This window comes from Cucurbita pepo, chromosome LG12 (assembly GCF_002806865.2).
Source record: "Cucurbita pepo subsp. pepo cultivar mu-cu-16 chromosome LG12, ASM280686v2, whole genome shotgun sequence".
Lineage (NCBI taxonomy): Eukaryota > Viridiplantae > Streptophyta > Magnoliopsida > Cucurbitales > Cucurbitaceae > Cucurbita > Cucurbita pepo.
The window spans coordinates 7,423,852-7,446,585 of NC_036649.1; the positions used below are offsets into that span (position 1 = coordinate 7,423,852).

A 22,734-nucleotide genomic window follows, 5' to 3' on the forward strand; every position below is an offset into this window, starting at 1 on the left:
GAACGTTAAAGGTCGATAAGTGTTAAAATTTCATCCGAGTTTGTGTCGTGCTGAGGAACTNAAAAAAAAAAAAAAAAAAAAAAAAAAAAACAAAAAAAAAAATATAGCATCTTGACATGGTCAAGGCATACCATAGAACCGTCGATGTCTATCATCCAAGGTGCCGATCAGACACTCCTCCAGCAAAAATTCAGCATTCACCCAAGCATGGTATTTATCTGAAGGTTGTTTAAGGACACAACTTTTTGTTACCAATTCAGAATTCGTTAAATAAACCGATGGAAGCTGCACGAAAAATTAAAGATGGCAACAACGTTTGTTCCATCGAGATAGACGTTATTAACAAAAAACTAAACAAAATTCCAAGGATACCGAATAAAGATGTACAATCTTTTCCCACTGCCTTCATGAGTATTTCAGTACCTGATAAAGAAGTTTGTCAAAAGGTCAACTACTTCAAGTCTACCCCCAAGAACATGCCTTTGATGTACTCTAATAACTCTCAATCATGATTTTAAAAATGCATTTCAAGAATTATCCCAAATAATAACTAGAAAGTACATGAAAGAATCAGAGCCAGGATTAGGAATATATTAGTAGAGAACTAGAAGCTAGTCTCTTATGAGCTATCTACCTAGGTCATGAATAAAGGAGACTAATCACCCTTCAAAGAATAGAATAACATGATGATGTTGCCAATTTCCATCTTATTGAACATAAAATATTAGCAGAATCTATATATGCAAGAGTGGTAATTCTTGAACAGGAGACACCATAACATGCATTACAAACTAATCATTTGCTACTTCACCAGATGGATTGGAAATTCACTAAAAAAAGATATTTTAACTTGGAAAAAATAAATTTGCATGATGCCCATACCTCCAGGGTGAAACTTCATATAAGGAGATAAATTGTACACGCGACCTCTCAGAACAGTCCACATGGAGCCCTCACTCTGATGTTGTTTAACTTCGCTCATAGGGATAAGCCTTTTATTTGACTGGCCTTTCAATTCTAATCCACAGTCATGAACAAATGTTCAAAATCACTAGCATTATTTCTCAGGGGGTAAATTAGTACCATTAACAACCCTGAAAACAACAAAAATGATCCGATTTTGCAACACAGATAATAACAATCATATTGATTCTGATGTAGGCACAAAGAAAATGGCAAGTGTGTCCTCTGTGAAGTTCATAATTTAGATAAAATAGATATTTAGTAGCTTTTCTGAATCTTAAACATGGCAAGCACCAGCTAGCTGCAAACAATTTCTCTCTAAAACAGCCTAAACAAACATCAACAGAGGGCAAGATTACACGTAGACTTAGAAATAACAATTTAATCTCTAAACTTAAGTTTCTAACGCTTTAATCCCTATCTATTCAATTTTGTAACAATTTGATCCATAAATTTTAGTATGTAACGATTTAGTCCATGTATCTTAGAAGTTGGTAATAATTTGGTAATAATTTAATCTCTATCATGAAAAATATTGTAAAATTTTAATATTTCTAACATAAGTAGATCAATAAAGGTCAAGTCATCAAAGAATAAAAACCAACACTCAATTATGATGAATTCTTTCATTATAGGGATTGGAAGGTTACATACTAAAGTTCAATGACCAAATTGTTATAAATTTTAAATTTCAAGAGCTATATTACAAATTAAATTCAGGGATTAAATTGTTGTTTTCATCAAAGTTAAAAGAGCTTACCAAATTAAAAGATAGACAATTGTCTTAACAAGAAGAATAAAAGAGTTGCCAGATAGGCTCAAGCAAATCATAATATCAAAATGCAAGGCAGTTTCACAAATACCTGCAAGATCAGGATGGGTTCGAGTAAGCTTAAGCCAATCCATTTGACTATATCCCTTCTCAAAAGGAACCTTTGTTCGAACTGCATGCTTACGCACAGCAATCCCTTGTTTTTTTGATTTCTTCACAACCTTTCCAGTATCTTTCCTCACCTCTTCTGTTGGCAACGTACTTGATTGTTTTGAAGACCAATTGAAATCCAAAGAACCAACTGTTGCCTGCTTTCTGGAATTGATATCATTCGATAGTTTATCATTCAAAATGACATGAGTCCTACTAACGGTGTTATTCGCCAATTCATCCCTCAAGGTAATATCGCCTATTTCTGATGCAAGATCCCTCGCCTCTTTATCATCCTTTTCAGCTAAACCCACCTACTATATTCATATAACAGTAACAGTAGTATAACTTACGTTGGATACCAAACATTTTTCCAACTGAAGATGGCGAAACAATAGAAAGAAGAAAACATGTCATTGAGTTAAAAACTTAAGACCTAATTTTATAGAATAAAAAGTATACTTGCCTGATAAAATGTGAAGTCATTATTAAAATCCATCTGAATATTTAGTCCCAAATTTCAAGCAACCTCTCTCATCCAACAGCAAAACTTCAAGAAATTGTTCTGCTGCATTACAATACCCGTAGTCAATAGATAGTAGATAGAACATGATTTTCCATTTACATTTGATCTATATTTCAAATAAAGTGAATGCAATTTATTTAACTAGTGTCAGTGAACTTATTTCGAAATCAGCAAATTTAGACTCATTGTATAAATTAATATTACCCTAATAAGGATATAAATATTATCATTATCTTGTGAAAGTAAAGGTAAGGAGACCGAAGAAATGCAGTAATCTACGAATATTCCGAAGATCATCCATCAAGAAACAAGATCGATAGTTTACATTTATCATAGGAATGAAGAGGTAAAACTTTTTTAGTGGAGAACAGCACCAATTTATCACCTAAACACAACTAACATGAACTAACACAGTGATGTTAAACTCGCACTATACAATTGCACCGTGCGAGTTGAAACAGATCGTCCAGTGATTGATTCAAAGCGTATTTCTGAATCTAATTTTGCCGCATTGTCCGGTCCTATAGTCTAACTGTATAAAACAGAAGAAAATGATAATCCGCGATTCAAAAAAAAAAAAAAAGATGGAATCACGACATCAGAAGAGAAATAATAGGCATGACACTAGTTGAGATTCAGAACCAAAACACAGAAGAGGAATGAAGAAGGAATTCAGAACGAAGGAAAAACAAAACAGAGAGACAAAAGGCATCAAAGTTAAAACTACCTGAATCGCTTGAAAAAAAAAGAATCGGTAATGAAAGCAGAGGAAAAGGCAATGCCACATTATCTTTACCATTCAAACTTGAAATTAGGAAGATGAAATCAATGGAAATGCGGCAGAAGAAATCTCAAGAAACTTGAGAAGGAGATTAATGTCTTCGTGTATATGCATAATCGTAAACAACCTAAAGAAAGCAAAGAATCATCAACTTACAGCCGGCGATCCTGTGACGACGAAGCTTCTGGACGGAATGTGAGTTCCCCAATCTCGTCAAGAGAGAGTGCTGGATCATAGTTGGGTTTTCTTTTATTTATTTGATCTTCTTTTAAGTACGATCATAATATTCTTGTGACTTAAAACAATCCTTAAATTTTTTCTGTGACATTAATAACATTTAATATTTTGAAACTTATAAATAAAATAGAAACTAAATTAGAAATTTAACTGAAATTGCAATATTCCTGGATTAATTCGAATTCGAATTTCAATTTCAATTTCAAATTTAATTTCAAATACTATAAAAAAAAAATCAAAATATATTTAATAGAGCCTTGCGTCTTATTGAAAATCAAGAAGATAAAACGAGATAACAGCTTTGTATTTGAACTTCAACTTTAGCCGAGAGTAGAGGCAGGTTGAGCCTTAAAACTTGGTCAGAAAGTACTTGGCCGAAACTAGAATCCAGTGTAATGAATCTTGGTATCTAATGAATCTTAGTATGTGCGTGTATAACCTAATGAATCTTAGTATGTGCGTGTATAACCTGATGAATCTTATCTTAGTATCTGCGTGTATAACCTGATGAATCTTATCTTAGTATCTGCGTGTATAACTTAGTGAATCTTAGTATCTGCGTGTATAACCTAGTGAATCTTAGTATCTGCGTGCACAACCTAGTGAATCTTAGTATATGCGTATATAACCTAATGGTATCTGCGTATATAACCTAATGAATCTTATTATCTGTATATATAACCTAATGAATCTTAGTATCTACGTATATAACCTAATGGTATCTGCGTATATAACCTAATGAATCTTATTATCTGTATATATAACCTAATAAATCTTAGTATGTGCGTGTATAACCTAATGGTATCTGCGTATATAACCTAATAAATCTTATTATCTGTATATATAACCTAATAAATCTTATTATCTGCGTATATAACCTAATGAATCTTAGTATCTATGTATATAACCTAAGATTCAACATAGCCATGTGCATTTTTAAATTTGTCAAAATTTGTTCTATTAAATACTTATTTACTAAAATTTAAAATTATTTAAATATAGTTTTAAATTAATTTCCTTTTGATTCCATTCAAACATCTAGAAAAAACATCAACGAAAAATGTCAACTAACATCTAGAAACTTTAGGTGGAAATGGGCATATATTCATATTGAGTAAGCCTTGGAAATGGGCATAAAGTAAAAAAATTTAATAATACAAGTAAATTTCAGTCATTTGGAAAATTTTAATAATACAAATTTTGACTTAATTAACCTAAGTTTATATAGTATATTATAAGATAGGACTAATTAATTATAAATAATTTTAAATAGTAAGGGCTAATTAAAAAAAAAAAAAAAAAAAAAAAAAAAACTTATAAATCTAGAAGAATATCTTTGGATGAAAATAATAATTGATTTAGGTTAAAGTTTATTTCAAAATAAACAAGAAAAACTTCTAAAATTTCTTGAAAATGATTTTGAAATAATTAAAAATCATTTCAAAAAATATTTTTAATCGGAAATTTGATAGTATGAATATCATATTTAAAAGTGTAAAATCAAATCAAATGTAAGGTTGATGTTATATGATTAAAAATATATTTTAAGGTAACTTTGACAATTTCAAAACTACCCTCAACTCCATGAAACCGTTTCTAGACATAGAGTTGAACAATACCCAATTAAACTTTTTCAAATTTTCAAGGGATAAAAATCAAACTAATAAATAAAAATATTACGTGTTTTTTTGGTAGAATATTATTTTAATATTTGTAGTTTTCACTTAAGTCCCTGTCATTTTAAAATTTACAATCCAATCCTTATACTTTGGTTAAAACACCTTTATAAGGCCAAAAATGAAATAAACGCGAAAAATGGTAATTTAACTTTTTCTTGGAGGTCACGGGAAGAATGTAAGATTAAATTACTAAATTACGAACTTTCAACGGAAAGTCTGATTCGCTGCGGATTCTTTTCTTTTCTTTTTCACATTACCAAACGAGATCAACATTTTCCCCTCAATTTCTTGCCTACTTTCCTGGGAGAGAAAAAAAAAATAACAAAATATATATTTATGTATATATATATCAATTACAAGAACACTTGACAGGAAATCGGTATATTTTAGTGCATCAATTTGGATAATCATCGTCTTAAAAAGAAAACAGGATACGATCGGTCCTCATCTCACAGCGAATGAAATCATCAAAATCAAAAACAGAGCAAAAAAACAAATCGAAAACTATTTTTCAAATTTTATTTTCTCGATCGAAGAGAAACCTAAAGAGCATTTCAGAACTTCAACATTTCAATCACAATCAAACAGAGTAAAGAAAGAAATCCGTACTCTCAGCGCTGACGGCTACAACGGCGGCCGCGGCACTGCAAGGAACAATCTGATGAGACGAAACATCGCCGCCGCTAAGGCGAAACTCCTGGCGGTCGGAGTGGTGGCCTTCGTTGGAGTTAGCCGGCGGATGGTAGTACATCCGAGCAGTCTGAGGACAATGCGAATGAAATCTGGCGACAATCCTGACGCCAGCGTCGAGAATCTCGACAAACTTCCCCATGGAGACGCTGGCCGACCGACCGACCGAATAAAAACCTCTGCAACGATCGGAACCTGAACAGAGCAGCAGATCTCTCTTCGAGAGAGAGATGGAGGAGGCGATTGAAGAATTAGAATACGTCCCAAAGGAAGTCCATAAAAATGGAGAGAGAAAAAAAGAGGTAGAGAGAGAATTTATAGTTACAAATGGAAGATTAAAATCGAGGGTTTGATATTTATAGGCACAGCTGGCTTCGCGATGTGCTCCGTTGGAATAGTTACATTATTTTTTAAAAAAGAAACACTTACATTAAAGTTTTGTTTTATTAAGATTTTTTTTTTAAATAATATATATATTTTAAAAATTTTGAGTTTTTTAAAAAATAATATATAGAATATATAACAAATAAAATAAATTTATTGGTGTAAATAATATTTAAAAATTTAATTTTTATAAACCAAACCAAAAAAAATTAAGCCACGGTTTATGGTAAACGAGTCTAAAATTACTTTTTACTCAAAAAGGGGAAAAAAAAAATCTAAAATTACTTAAATGGATATTTACGCAGCTATACCATTTACAACAAATATTTATAAATATATCTCATTATCCAAAATAATTACCAAATTCCAATTTACAAAAAAAAATAAAATTTATAAATATATTTTACTGTCCGAAATAATTACAAAATAATTACCATTTACGACAAATATTTATAAATATATCTCACTGTCCAAAATAATTACAAGAAAATTTCCATTTATTACCGAGACATGACAAGGATACATTTATTAAAATATGCATTTAATATATTATATATATAATTTTTATACCATATGAAAATTGAAATTGTGTTTATAAGTGTGCATACGTGTCAATAAACGTTTGACTAATATTGACTTTCTACTGCTAGTGTCTGACCCATATCTGTTGTGCTACCGAGTGTTCAAGGGCCGAGCATGAATCCCTATACAAAATGAATCAGTTAGACGAACACGACTCTCCACAATGGTATGATTACTTTGAGCATCAGCTCTCATGACTTTGCTTTGGATTTTTCCAAAAGGTCTCATACCAATGAAGTTAGCATTCATCACTTATGAACTTATGATCATTACCTAAATTAGCCGATGTGGGACTTCCATCATCCAACAGAATCTTTGCGTGTCAATCTAAAATGTAAGCCTACTGGTAGTTCAACTTTTCTGGGAAAATTAATTTCATTTTGTTGTAGCTACAATGCGCTCCGTCCATTAGCTTAGCTTTTATACGACTTCTTAGTGTGCTTCTTTGCATCGACGCACGTACGTGAATTTAGGGATGTGGGATTCTTACGTTCTCGTTGTGAGTCAGTGTATCAACTTAATTAATTACAAAAAACACCATTAATATCCATTTTATAAATTTGTAGTATTTGATGATTTTCTCATTTTCAAGATTAATAAATAGTAATTTATGTTGAAGATAGATTGAATGTCAACAGCGCCTGTGGCCTAATGGATAAGGCGTTTGACTTCTAATCAAACGATTGTGGGTTCGAATCCCACCAGGCGTGAGTATATGTTTTTTTTTTAATTTTGTTTTGGGCCATCTATGGGCCTCCTAATACACCTGGCCCATCTAAAAGCCCAACAAATTTAAAACGTAACCCTTGGGGGATAAGGAGGGGAAGAAGTTCTGTTCGTAAAAGACATTTGCGTTCTTTGTTTCAATTTTTGGCCCAAAGCTGTGTTGGAGGCTCTCGATGAGGCTGTTCTGGAGAATCTCTGGGAACTGCTCTTAAGGTTGGTTGATCTTATGGAATCTTCTGTTTTTGTTTTTGGTTTTCGTACTTTTTTCAATGTTTTCTCTCCAAGATTAGAGCATTTTAGAATATTAAGAGGTTGTGAAATGATTGGAGCTGATTGCGAATACTCTTTCTGTCTGCTGTTGAATTTACAAGCGGAAAGCTAAAGTTAAGTTGATAATTATGCTAAAAAGTTTAAGTTTAATGTGTTAGTGTAAACTTAAGTTTTTATCAATACTTTGATGAATCGAGCATGAATTTGCTATAAATTCCACATTGATTGTGGCTAAAATGAACAATGTCCACTCTGCCATTGAGGAATGAGCAGTAACATGCCTTCTAAGTGTGGTCAGTTTCCTTCCAGAAGCCTTTAGCATTGGAAGTTTGTGTAAGTATTCGGAAATGGAAGACTTAAATGAGAAGTTTGAATTGAAGCATCCTCTAGAATCCTAAGACTTCTGCCATTTCTTAACTTGGAGGAAACTTTAAGCTGTGGCTGTAGCAATTTCAATACCAGACGGCTAAAGCTTCTTGTACCTAAAATTTTTCTCATGAACAAATTAAGGCTGTCGACCCCTTTTATATGTGAGATGATGTGTCACCATAGGGTGTTGTCCCCAAGAAAGAACCTCTACAGTTGTTTTGATATCTTGGAATGAAGTTTGAGAGGTTGCTAGGTTTAATGCGTCGTTTGGTCTTTTTCGGTGGACCTTATCTATACCAATAAAGTGCACCTTTCTTTTCGGTAACTTAATCATAGGAACTACGTGGTTGGTTAAGCGTGTTTTACTTGGAGTAATTATATGCTGGGTTGCCTCTTAAAATCTTTTTTGGGATGCATGTGAATGAAGACAAAATATACTGGAAGAACCGCATTGGTATGTCATAGTTTTCACTCTTAAGAAGTGAGAAGTAGGTATAGTAACCATGTCGCAAGGGAATGTCGGGCCATCAGGTGCCGCATCCAGATTTCAAATTCTTATTCGGTTCTGAGCATGGATTATTACACCAAAGGTTTGTGTTTATTCAAGCTCATTGTAGAAAACATTTCTTTCAAAAACTGTGTGATGGGGCAATGAATATCCTTCCTACAAGTAGAGTTTCTTGATGATCTTGATTCTGAAGGATCCATATGTTAACATGTAAGCGCACCTTTCTTCATTCACTATCTAGTTAGTTGCTAAAAGTTTCTCAAAATACAGAGTATAATTAGCACAATCCCCTCAAAGCTTAATGCGACTACTATTCCATCTCAAGGCAATGAACCGTTAGCAACAAAACATTCCTCTATTGTCTTTTCAGAGCTATCTGAATATCACAAATGGTTTGGTGCTAGAGTAGATCTTGCTCTCTAGCATTATGGCTTCCAATGGCTGGAATTGGACTACAGCTCGACCCAAGATGCTTTTCATACTGTTATACCATGGCCCGTTATGCTATGCCTAATCTTCTCGTATCCTTCACTATGATTATGATCCAAGTTGAGCTCATCTAAAACTTGTTCATACACATCCTTACACCTACATTCATACTCGGCCATAATTTTAGGAACGTGGGGTGGGCTCCTTGGCCCTTGTCAATATTCAAAGTGATATCATAAACTTTTGCCCTCAAATAGTTTATAAAAGAGACTCACTTTCAAAATAGTGCTTTCAGAAGCTGGAATATTTGAATAAATTTGGCAGAATTAGGACCTATCTTCTTAGAAACTGTTGAAAAGTAGTGTATAGAAGTTGGTACCAGAACATTTTAAGAATAGACAAATGGGAAGAAAACAACCCTAACATGTGTATGAATGGCATTAGAAGAGTACAAAAGTGGGGGAATGATGGAATATGAAAGGAACAATAGGGTGTTTTCAATAGTCATTAAATTTGAAACCCTTGAAAAGTGAAATTGAAAGCAGTGAGAAAACCAATAAGGTGGTAGTGGAGCAATCACAAAGAAAACAATGGCTTAAGAAGTTGGATAAAGAAAAACTAACCCATCAATCTGTTTTCAAAACAAAGAACAATGCATTGGAAAAAGACATCATTTTTTTAAGGAATATATGGGTTTATAAGACCAATGTTTTTCAACCCCCAATTATTTTGGATTATGGGTCAATGCTAAGGACTTGTTTGGATGGACATAATAATATTCCTTTTTCTATGAGTGACAGTTTATGGGATTTATTTATATTCCAAAGATGGATTTGACAAAACCCACAAATCCATATATTCTCTCATTCCTTTTTCGCGGCACATCGTTCATCCACTACCAACCACTTAAACAACTTGCTATTATGCTAATAAAGCCCTCTAATCAAACTATTTTTTTAATACAAAAATCTCCCAAAGTCGGTAATTATTTATTAGGAAGAGGTCAAATTGAGTATAATTAAACGATAAATAGGCTTAAATTCTTATCTTTCTCATTTAAGTTTGTGTTTAAAAGGTCTCTAAATCCTTTAAGGAGTGTAATCACTTGGACATATGCCACGTTTAATTTGGTCAGTGGCGAGTCATTTATGAATGTAGAGCAGCTTTGAACAAATTCATGAGAACAAACACAAATACTTTCAAGAATGATGAAATTTTGGATTTCTTAGTAATGAATGATTGGATAATAGAATTGGATTCCTTTCGTCTTCTAACATTCACACAGATTTTTCAAAAAGTAGATTTCATGAGTATGCAGCAGCCTGACCAATGGGAATGAGACAAGTGTATCAGAAATAGAATAATTCCAAGCAATCCTAGCTAGCTATTTCATGGGACCCAATTTCCCATTTATCAATTTAGATTCTTCTTTTCCCATTTCCTTTTTCTTCGGTTCCTTTAATTTGTACATGTCAAATTCTTTCAAATTTAACATCATCTTTGGTTTGCAGAAGGAAAGTTTTTTGTTTAATTATTTATTTATCATATGTTTGAGTATGTCATTTATTTCAAGGTTTTCGTCGTTCTTTTACCTATATATATATATATATATTTATTGTAATCGAGTAAATCTCGTTCTATTGGTGTGAACTATATTTTAAAAGTAAACTAAATGAGAGCTTACTTTAAATTGAAATGGATACCAGTTGAATCTCGAGATTTATTTTTATTCTATTAGCTATTCACTCTCGAGGAAAGAATTTTAGGTTGTTGGATTCATAAAAGAAAGAATAATCTGGGTCTTTTCGGGCAACAAGTGACTACTGGCTTTGCTTTTGTTATTAGCTCTTGCTAGTACTTTAGGAGCCTAAAAGGGGAATTCTCTCCTCCCATTCATTTCCAAAGGTTCAAGATCTCTATTTGAAGAATTTGTAATACTAATGCAGATAAATTACCCTTTTTTATTTTTATAAACTTACGACTACTCCTATTGTGACTTACACGTAAAACTTGAATGGTACTGTTCATAAGTTGATCTTTAAAGTTGTACACATGGGAGGGAAAACATTAGCTCTAGCTATGGGCTAATATTGGAGGAAGAAAGTCAAAGAAAGGACACATAAATCAAAGTGCTCCACTAGCCATGCTTACCTTCCATGGGATAATTATAAGTTCCTTCTTTTGGAGAGAAAATATTGGGATCTTTACAAGCTTTGAAGGTTGAATGGAGAAATTGGGTCCAAAAGGAGCCCTAGATGTGTAGTGCCATTTGGTAATAAAGAAGCAAATATTCATGTAGTCTCATCTTTCACAAGTCACAACTCAACTATTTCGGTGCTTTTTTTTCTTTATTGGATGGTTTGAACATCAACCAATGGTGTGACAACGAGAAAATTTGGACTTGGACCCCTGAATTTAAGGACAATACGTCCAATTGTCATCTCGTGCATCATTGAATATAAGATCTTAAAACCTATACCTAAAAAATAATGTATACCCATTTGTCAAATCAAACTTTCGTTAATCAAGATAGTTTAACATCACTAGATTAGAATTTAATGTAATTCAATTCTAGAACCTAATAACTCAAATATTGCACGAAAATCAAACTTGAGTTTGCTTATACTTTAAGTTGTTTTAAGTTGTTTTTTTTTTTTGTCCTCCATTTATGACTTGTTTTGGTTTCATGCATATTGCTCAAAACCCCAAGTTGAGTGGGGGAGGTCACCAATTCCATTAATGCTCCTATTCTTACTCTATGCCCTCTTTGTCATGCACATTTTCCCAAACTTCATTGCTAAGTGAAGCAATATATACATACACACATATATATAGAAAAGTTGCTCTCTTCTTGATAAGGTTGAATTTTTTCCCCATTTTGTGTCCAATTTATGTGCTTATTAAATTATTTGCGGGCGTTTTTTATTTTAACGTTGTTTTTTATGATTCGAATCTCTAATTTCTTAGTCGAAACTATATGAAGCTTAATTTATTTAAGAGTATAAGTTTAAATTTATGATATTTATGAAATATTTGTTAGGTACTCTTATTATTAATAAATATTAATGAAAGAGAATTTGGATAAAATGTTTTGAAAGCTACATCACTATCCATAAGATTTGCTCCCTACTATGCCAAGGAAACATAATTTTCTTTAGGCCCTTCACTTTCTTTAATTATAAGCTTTGCTTTATCCTTGGTCATTTCAGCCCCACTTTTACAATTATTAACCTCCCCCTCAAATTGACCATCAATCCCCACACCAATTTTCTATTCATAATCATAGGCTTAAAAATATTACTTTCATCCCTATAATTATTAAAATAAATAATTATGCCGAATGAAATTGATATATCATATATTACTCGAATTCTAATTTTTTTCCTAAGATTTATGACTATTTAGAACCATGTTAATTAAAATTTAATTGCAATAATAAAATTAAATCTCTAAATTTAAAATTTTAATTTTTTATATCGTTAATGTAGTTGAGTGAAGGCGTGCAAGTTTGGATATATTGTTATTATCTTGTGATTTTAATTAAAATTAAAAATAAATAAGTAAAGGTTTAAATTTCTTTTGGTAAATTTTAATAGTTTAATTTAAATCTCATAATTTAATTAAAAAAATCTTTTTTTTATTATATATTTGTTTCAAATTTTTATTTTATATGTAACAAGTAATTTGTTCTCTTTTTATAAAAAAAAAATTAATTAATTAAAGCAAACCTAAAATTAGAATGAATTTATTTTTTATAAATGATGACAAATTTGTCAACGTGGACACCACGCAACAGCAAATTTGCCACGTCACCCTTTTTGTAACAGTACATTGACACGGTTTCAGTATTTTTCACGTGTCTTTCTATTTTCCTTTGATTCTTTTTTCTTTTTAATTTTTTTAAATATATATAGACCATTAATTGGTATTAATATAATTAGAAATTGAAGTTAAATTATTGTTTATTAATCAAATCTTTTTTAACCCTCGGTAATAAACAAAATATAAAATTAATCTATGTCAATCGCACCAGAACCAAATTTAATAACATAAATTGAATTAATAATAATAATAATAAATGAAGCGAAAACAACGTAAAATAAATTAATTCAATTAGTATAAAAAAAAAAAGTCAATTCAAATATTAAAAAAAAAAAGTTAGGTGACAATCAAATAAATGAAAGCAAAACATTAAACGTGAAATAAATTTATTGTAACTTAATTTAGAAATTTCTCGTGTGAGTTTAATTTATAAGTTTTTATTTAAAAAAAATATTTATATTACGAAATTAGGTGAGATCTCGAGATCCGTAGAAATCTTTTCACACTAATAACTAAAATTAAAAATCTAAATCAAACATTCACGGGTGACAAACACATTGCTTAACATCAATTATAAAAATTAAATATTAATTTAAAAAAATATAATTAAAATAAAATAAGCAATTAAGATTAGGTAGGCCATATTAATTGTGTCATTTATATATGACAATATAACATATGATTTAAAATTATAATAAGAATGAATATAATAAACATCATAAACATGTATCTTGAATAAAAGAATCTAAAGAATCAATATAAACAATATAGTATAAAAATAATAATAAATCAGAAAACGAGTACAATGACCCACGATTCATCCACTACAAGCGTTGACTTCCAATTTCCATTCTTCTTTAATTTAATTATTTATTATATATTATCTTTGATTCATCCACTGCTGCCATTGTGTACGGTTTTATTCATCAATCTATATTTTATAATATACTTTATATGTTAAGAAAATTACCCAAAAAAAAAAATAAAATATTTAAATTATAAAATTGCAGTACAGTAATCAATAAATATAAAATTATTAATCAATTTTGAAAAATCAGTAGGATAGTTTTCAAATAAGACAGTACTCGTTAGCGGTGAGCTTAGACTGTTCTGTGGGCTCCAAGAGAGTGGACTGTGAGATCTCACGCCAGTTGAGAAACAAACCAAACATTTCTTATAAGAGTATGGAAACTTCTCTCTAGTAGACACATTTTAAAATATTGAAAAGTCTAAAAATGACAATATCTAGTGGCATTGGACGGTTACAACTAAATATTCATAAGTCACAATGCATCGTTAACATCAGTTATAAACATCAAAAGTAGAGTACGGTTGAATTATAATCCTATTTTTGAATTGATTGAATTAACTCGACTAATAAATATGTTTAATTATCAAATTTGATGCCAAATTTGTCATATGTCACATAATAACTTTATTAGATAAGATACATGAATTTAACCTTTTCATATCCCTCCAAGTTTTATTTATTTTTTATTTTTTCCTATATTTATAAAAAAAATGTTAATTTTAATATTAGAATATAATAATAATAATAATAATAATAATAAATAATAATAAAAGTTAAATAGATTAATAATATATTTATGGGAAAAAAACAAAAGGTGAGATGGGAAAACAGAAGGGAAGGTTAGCGAGACAGACTGTTTGGAAGCAGGAACAGCAGGGGTAGCGTGGACCTTGCTTGTTTGTTTCCGGCCGCCGGTTACCCAGCTGTCAAAATTACCACCGTGACAGACAGCTTCAATTACAACAACACCCTTTTGGATTTCCGCTTACACGTGTCGTATCAACCTCGACACGTGCGGTGCAGGTGCGGTCCCTTTTTTTTTTTTCCCTTCTTCCCCTCTTTGATCCTCTGGGTCCCACTCCCATTCAATGTCTTTCACGTTCTGACGTTGACCACACCCTTACGTACACCTCTCCCCCTTCCCATTTTACCAAAATACCCTCCTCCCTTCTCGACTAATTTTAAAATTATAAATTTGAAAAAAATATATATATCGCAAATTAAAATGTCAAAATTCGTATGACTAATAATTATTCAAGAAATATTTGTTTAATAATTAAAATAATATATATATATATATATATATTGGAAATAATAGGTATGGGAAGGGAAGACTGAAGGGTACAATAGTACAAGTACAGCCATAATTTTTTTTTTTAATTTATTGAAAATAAAAAAAATAATAAAAATAAAAAACTTGTCTTATACCCTATACATAATTAAAATAATGTTTATAAATTATAGGTTGTTTGACTCGGTCGAATTCCGATATTGCCCCTCAAACATAAATAATTGGAATAATGTCGCTTACTGTTTTTATTTTAATTTTAATTTTAATTCTGTTTTTGGTATTGTACTCTTTAACATTTCTTTCTATTTTTGTTAAATTTGATTTCTGTAATTGAATATTCCATTTTATTAATTTATTGTTTTTTTTTCATCGTAAAATGAGAAGAAAAACAATTGATTTTTTTAATTATATTGTAATTAAAAAAAATTGTATTTGGAGAATTATTAAATTTATCCCTAAATGTTTGATTATATTGATTAAAATTCTAATTTTTTTTTAATTTAATCCCTTATTAGAATTTAATGCGTAATTTTTCACAAATATTAGATTTTCTTAAACGCAAGAATTAATATAAATGAGAGAAAATGTGATAAGTAAATAGATAATAATGTGTTTTATCCTTTATTTTCTCTATTTATTTAAAATAATTGTGAATTTTTAATATATATATATATATATATATAGTGCTAAATAAATCAATTTAAATAATTTAAATATGGTTGATGTCCGAATTTAAAAATAAAAAACACGTTTGAACTTTGTATGTAATTTTTATTAGGAATTTTTTTTTTTTTTTTTTTNTTTTTTTTTTTTTTTTTTTTTTTTTTTTTTTTTTGAATTAGACCATCTTTTACTGAGATAAAAATCCCACCTTGACTAATTTAAAAAATGATCATGAGTTTATAATCAAAGAATAGCCCGAAAGCCCAAAGCAAAGTGATGAGAGTTTATGCTCAAAGTGGACAATATCATACCATTATGAAGAGTCATGTTCATCTAACATGGTATCATAACCATATTGATAAATTATGTCGAATTATGTAAGACTGTCGTGTTCATCTAACATGATATCAGAGCTATATTGATAAATTATGTCGAACAAAAGACTTCAAAAGAAAAGGAGTCGAGGCTTCGCCTCCTCGAAGCCATAGTAAAAAAAATGATCATGGGTTTAGATCAACGATCTCTAATTTATTTTAATTTTTATTTATTTTTTAGTGTAATTTTGTTATTTTAATTTTTAAATTTTTAATTTTTTTTGAGTGAGCAGGTAGAAGGATGAAGTTGGAAATTTGAATGTGAAATTCTCTCTCATCTGGTAACTTCTCTCTCTTAATTTTAGGAATGGAGTACAAGATTGGGAATCTCCACCCAAAGAGGTGAGTCCAGAAAAAAAAAAAAAAACTATATAAACCGACTCCCGCTATTTCTTCAATTATCGTTACCATAATCCAACAAAGTTATTGTCNACATTTTTGACATGATGCTATAAAACGCCTTTGAAAAAACAAGGGCCAATAAAGTTTCATTTCAGAGTTTTTTTTTCTTTTTTTTTTCTTTTTTATCATTCATTTTTTATTTTGCTTCGACTTCCTTCAAGCTCTCCATCCCGTTTTTATTTTAACAACTTGTATTATGATTCTTTTCTCTGATTCGGTTGATTTTTGATCGGAAGGTTTGTCGGCGGCGAAGGTGCTGGTGGACAATGGAATAGACGACGTGGTGATTTTGGAGGCTTCCGACCGTATTGGAGGAAGAGTCTGTAAGGAAAATTTTGGAGGCGTATCGGTGGAACTTGGAGCGGGTTGGATTGTTGGAGTAGGTGGAAAAGAGCCGAATCCGGTTTGGGAACTTGCTCTCAAATCCAGTCTACGTACTTGCTTCTCTGATTACAGCAATGCTCGCTACAATATCTACGATCATCGAAGGTTTGAATTTCCGATCCTGATTGTTGCTATTTTGTGTTTCCCCCAGTCTCTGTGTTTCGGATTTCTTCTAATCCGCCGCCATTTTTGCTCTGATTTTTTTTTTCTTCTCTTTGAGGCATTATTGAGTGGTATTGAACAATGTAATGATGATTGAGAGATGGATTTTGAACGTGCATCTGTCAATTTTTTCTTCCATTCTGTGTTTCGCTCTCCTTTTCTCGTTCAATTTGAAGTGAGACTAGGTTTTTGAATCAATGAGTTTACAGTGGTAAAATCTTTCCGAGTGGTGTTGCGGCCGACTCGTACAAGAAGGCGGTGGACACAGCGATTCAGAATCTGAGGAACCAGGGGACAGATGCTGACGATGTCTCCATTGTATCGGAGCCGCCTTGGTAACTTTTTTAAAAAGTCTCGCTGGTTTGATGAGCATCTCAAAAAGAAGAAAAAGTATGGCATCAACACTCAACAAACATATTTGTTTATGTTATCTCTTCTTTCTTTTGTTTTCAGTACTCCAAAGACGCCTATGGAACTCGCCATCGACTTTATACTCCACGATTTCGAGATGGCAGGTCATTTTGCTATCCGATCCTTGTTCTCTTTTCTTATTCTAATATTCTGTATGAGAATATTGAACTGGGAACTGCTGGGTGGTTTTGTGCAGAGGTTGAGCCTATATCGACGTACTTGGATTTTGGAGAAAGGGAATTTTTGGTTGCAGATGAAAGAGGGTATGAATATTTGCTCTACAAAATGGCCGAGGATTTTCTTTTTACCTCAGAGGGAAAGGTCTCGGACAGTCGTCTCAAACTCAACAAGGTGAGCAAAAAATTGACTTTTAGCTAATTATATGTTTTTAAATGAAAAATTTGTCTGTTCTGGTTTTGATTACCCAATCATATGATGAAACAAAAGGACGGATATGGGCTTTGATAAAAATACAGTAAAAGAAACAGAAAAAGTATAGGATAAAAATCCCGGGTATCTCTTTTGTTTGCATGTGCTGTTCTTATTTGTCGTTGAGATTGATGATTGACCCACTTTTGGGAGTTTGCAGATAATGACGTTTCTGAAAGCAATTTCCATTCATATTATATTATTACTGTTGCCATTTGCCAGTTTATATTAGAAGCTGCTGTGTATTAGCCTAGGTGGTGGTCAACTTGATAATCTTTAATTCTTTTAGCGGCTGAATGAACTTTATGATCTGCATTGGATACCTGGGTCCTGGCTATTGAGAAAAATCGGTCTTGGGATTTGCGAGCTTCCACAATATATTAATCTTGGCTGCCAAAATATATTTTTTAAGATATTGGTTGAAATTAGTGGCATCCGTCTGTGTCATATGATCGCGATATCACTTTCATAGCCTATTGCCAGATGATTTCTTGTGGATATCTTTTGAAAGGCCATCGCTGAATAGACCTGTTAGAGATAATTTCAGTAGTAGTTGTTCTATTTTATGGGGGTTTTTTTACAACGAAATTGACGCTAAATTGTTCTTCAACTGTGAAACCAATACGCTGTCTACTTCTGTTGGTTGGGGCTTTTGAATTTTTGATTGACCCCTACGCCAAACCATGAGCAGTAAGCTTTGATAGCTTTCCCCCTACTTGAATAGCGAAACTTTGACTTGCCAGCAATGTCCTTGCTTGTATCATACTTGACAGAATTGTGATTACAATATGCAAACGTTTTGAAGGCCCTTTTTACCATTATTAAATTAGTAGGGTCACTGAATACCAATTTGCATTTGGGCGCACAGTGGTTTTTATGACCATAAACAATAGCCCATGGGGTGAGATGTCAAATCAACTCAAATAAAAACATGATAGTGGGGAGTCTTGTCAATATCTCCATTTAATGGGGCTGTTGTTTTGGCTCCTTTATTGCCCAACGAATCTGATGCGAATTGCAGTAAATAAGGGATGCTTCCCCTGTTTTCATCGTCCCGCTTAACTGCTAGTAATCACTGTGGTTTTTAGATAGCAGCCATCAATTAGTTGTGATAGAATCATTAACTCGGCAAAGATACCCCATAATCTTTCCCTAATAAAAAATAAATGGTTCGGGTTCTTCTAGGTGGAGTTGTCTGCTGTGTCAATTTCTCATCTTGCATCATTTTTTGCAGGTCGTTCGGGAAATACAACACTCGAGAACCGGGGTTACTGTAACAACGGAGGATGGATGCATCTATGAAGCAAATTATGTGGTTTTATCTGTTAGCATTGGTGTACTCCAAAGCGACCTCATTTCTTTCACTCCATCGTTACCCGTACGTTTTCTTCTTTTATTTATTCCATATTGTTTGTTACTATTCTACTGTTCTCTCTCTCTATTTTTTACTTTTGCCCCCACCAACACCAAGAATGCCCCCTACAATTTATGACGACGTGTCGTATCTGTTGCCTCTTGATCTGTGAGCCTCTATTGAGAGACCTAAGATGGGTGGGCAGAATCTTGACCTTTCAGTATTATTCATAACACAATAAATATCTCTCGGCCTCTGACGTCCTGTGAGGTGGTGGTGGGATTTTCGCTCTGACTTGACTTCTCTTGATATACATCTCTAAAGGGCCTGCTCCATTATTTAATTTTTCATTTAGTGGGCAGAGTCAGAATTTATGGATGGCAAGGTCTCCTCCTGACTCATGACGTAAGAATCGAATTCCCAATGTGTCTATGTGCAACTCCCATGCAACAACATCTCCCAGTTTTGCATTTTGTGGTTCATATCCTCTGTGTGTGTCTCTAAGATTCAAACCCACGAGTCTATTTTACTTACCCACTTGTGTTTCTATTTACCGAACCATTGATTGCTGGTTGGTATGGTATGATATGATATGGTGTTTCCACACTGCCCTCTGTTTCTGTGTACTGATACTCCTTGTTGTAATCTTTTATTTCTATATCGCTGCCAGGGGTTAGTATTATTAACTAAACAGTATGGTTTTAAATATAATGAAACAGAGGTGGAAAACAGAGGCCATAGAGAAATGTGACGTGATGGTGTATACAAAGATTTTCCTCAAGTTTCCATACAAGTTCTGGCCGTGCGGACCCGGAAAAGAATTCTTTATTTACGCCCATGAAAGAAGGGGCTATTACACGTTTTGGCAGGTTCGTTAACATTTTCTTTTTGGTTAATTTTTTCGTTGTTGTTGCCAGCTAACACTCATCTCATCATCACTACTCATCCAGAAAATATTAAGTGAATAAACAAAGCCTTCTTAGCTAGAAGAATTGCATGCTTGCCAATATAAATCCACAGGGATAGCCAGCCAGGTCTTAGGTTGAACAAAGTAGTAGCCGTATGACCTATGTGCTATGCATCAATTTTTTTTTATATTAGTTTAGTCTTATCATTATTAACTTATTATACGGTAGGAAATACTTTCATAATTAGGGGCACATGGGTCACATGCAACCTATCAACTCTCATGTTTAATTAATTCTTAATCCTTGTATTGGTTTCCAGAATACGGATGTCATCGCCTTCGACCCTCTAGTTACATTTTGTATGTGAATTAAAAATTTTAAAATACACTTATCACATCACAAATTTACTCCTCAAATACAATACAGTTCTTTAAGTTTTTCGTAGATAAACCTTTGGCACTCTCTTTTATGGTTTTGTTGATACTTTTGTCAGCTATCACATCTGTCAATATCTGCTCCACGAACATTAAATCTTGAATGATGGAGCCATAATAATTTAAATCTTGAAGAGTGTTTTGCTTGATTGGCGGAGGACGTATTGTGATTATCTCCGTGACTTAATCTGACAGAGTCATGGCATTTGATACTTGATCTTCCTTTTATGACTGCTATAGATTAATGATCATACTACTAACTGACTATTATGATGACATCAGAACATGGAGAATGCCTATCCTGGGTCCAATATCCTGGTGGTGACAATTACGAATGGAGAATCAAAACGAGTCGAGGCTCAATCCGATGAAGAGACGTTGAGAGAATCCATGGAAGTGCTTAGGGATATGTTCGGACCCGACATCCCTGATGCTATTGACATACTTGTTCCCCGCTGGTGGAGTAACAGATTCCAACGGGGTAGCTACAGTAACTACCCCATCATCTCCGATTGCCAAATTGTTCAAAACATTAAGGTTCACTACTTTCTCTCTCTGCAATTTTTGATTCGTAAGTGATTGCATGATTGATCGAAGTAGAAACATTTTGTAGAAGCCTGTCAACGCGGCCAATTACACCATTGAACTGTCTTAAACACGGAACTAACATATTTCGTTAAGAGACCGTTAGATGTTGGAATGTGACACGACAAAGCACAGACACAAGCTAATGTAGTGTGTTCAGAAGATGGTTTTGTTTTCCATTTTGTTAGTTTCACTTTGTTAGAGGGTCAAAATGCACTTAGTGTTAATCTCTTGTATCAGCAAGATTTAAGTAATTATGGAAATACTTGATGATAATTGTTAAGAGTTTTAAGACTATTTTGATGCCAGATATTTCATTTTAACCAATTTACTTCTGGTGTGTCGTTTTCAGGAACCCATTGGACGTATCTTCTTCACTGGAGAACACACGAGCGAAAGATTTAATGGCTATGTACATGGTGGATATCTTGCAGGTTTGTGAAACGCCTTCTAATTAATTTGGTTTTATTGGATACTTTACATACTTCTAATACATGTTTTTCTGACGAGATTCACTTCTCTATTAACCAATGGAACAGGCATAGACACCAGCAATGCCTTGTTAGAAGAAATGAGGAAAGATAAGGAGAGAAAAAGCGAGGGACAATCATTCTTGTTAGAGCCCTTACTAGCTCTAACAGGATCATTGACTTTGACACAAGCAGAGACTGTCTCAGGCCTTCACAAATGTGATCTTCCAACACAATTGTACCTTAACGGCAAGCTCGGTATCCAGGAAGCAATTTTATGACTACATGGACGACATATTGAGGAACATAGATCTTATTCGTATCACGAAGAAAACACGGTGGGTAACAAATATGACAAGAAGATGAATTTGAATCCAGACTTGATTCGAGATCCGATACCATCCAGAAAATAAAAGTTATGAGATGATGATCTTCATAGAAATCAAGGTGTGCCCACTTGTCTAATTGTTGAAGGGTTTACTTTTAGTTCTAGAAATTATTTTGTTGATGAAAAAGTTCTAGAGGAAATTGAAGAATTGTGGGGGGAAAATATTGGATTTTCTAGTTGTATTGTTACTGATCTTTTAGTGCAAGAAAGAAGTTGATCTCTCACTTTTGACTCTAATTTACAAATTTTGTTCTTGAACTTCACAATAGTCTTATTCTTCAAAGTTTAATACTATTTGATGTTCTATAATGTTAGGACATAGCATAGTTGCTTAGATGAACAGAGTCAGTGGACCAACCGAATAAAATATAGATGCCAGGTTGGGTCCGTCAAGATATTCTATGGACTATGCTAGAGTAATATCTATTATCACATGTACTTGTTATTCAAGTTTTCAAAAAGCCATTATGTGGCATAGGGGTTACATCCCATATGAAACTTAAGAGTATACCGCTTCTACGAATAACTCTTAACGCTGCATCTCTTTCGAGACCAGTGCCCTTTATCATGACTTCGATTCGTTGCATACCTTGATCTGCTACTGCCCGAATAGCATTTCTTACTGCGGTTGGAGCAGCAAATGGTGTCCTTCTTGGACCTTTGAATCAACAAGTACTAGAGGACCAAGAAATTACCCGACCCCGTACATCTGTAACAGACACAATTGTATTGTTAAAACTTGTTCAAACATGAACAACGCCCTTTGGTATTTTACGTCAT

General features: G+C 32.7%; 2 protein-coding genes and 1 non-coding gene across 6 annotated transcripts; 2 read left to right on the top strand and 1 right to left on the bottom strand.

Moving 5' to 3' along the window:
• Positions 1-67: 67 nt before the first annotated feature.
• Positions 68-6,128, bottom strand: LOC111806700 (cytochrome b5 domain-containing protein RLF-like). 4 transcript variants are annotated; one of them, XM_023692115.1, is made up of 6 exons: positions 5,718-6,128; positions 2,352-2,453; positions 1,827-2,199; positions 883-1,017; positions 373-423; positions 68-218 (listed from the first exon to the last, which is right to left on the bottom strand). In XM_023692115.1, the coding sequence occupies exons 2-6, from the start codon at positions 2,382-2,384 to the stop codon at positions 121-123; spliced, it is 690 nt and encodes a 229-aa protein (XP_023547883.1). In that variant the 5' UTR covers positions 2,385-2,453; positions 5,718-6,128; the 3' UTR covers positions 68-120. The 4 variants fall into 4 exon arrangements, with proteins under 4 accessions (XP_023547883.1, XP_023547881.1, XP_023547879.1 ...); XM_023692113.1 differs by lacking the exon at positions 5,718-6,128 and adding an exon at positions 3,349-3,511 and having other exon boundaries at positions 2,352-2,450; XM_023692111.1 differs by lacking the exon at positions 5,718-6,128 and adding an exon at positions 3,349-3,510.
• A 1,273-nt stretch (positions 6,129-7,401) lies between these two features.
• TRNAR-UCU lies at positions 7,402-7,474 on the top strand. The gene has a single exon. It is a non-coding gene; the product is annotated as a tRNA-Arg (tRNA).
• An 8,544-nt stretch (positions 7,475-16,018) lies between these two features.
• LOC111807749 (polyamine oxidase 1-like) lies at positions 16,019-22,191 on the top strand. The gene is made up of 11 exons (XM_023693619.1): positions 16,019-16,030; positions 16,333-16,369; positions 16,666-16,918; positions 17,185-17,310; positions 17,429-17,490; positions 17,583-17,737; positions 19,050-19,193; positions 19,889-20,038; positions 20,794-21,048; positions 21,449-21,530; positions 21,636-22,191. Exons 1-11 carry the CDS (start codon positions 16,019-16,021, stop codon positions 21,845-21,847), a joined length of 1,488 nt encoding a protein of 495 aa, XP_023549387.1. The 3' UTR covers positions 21,848-22,191.
• The last annotated feature ends 543 nt before the right edge of the window (positions 22,192-22,734 follow it).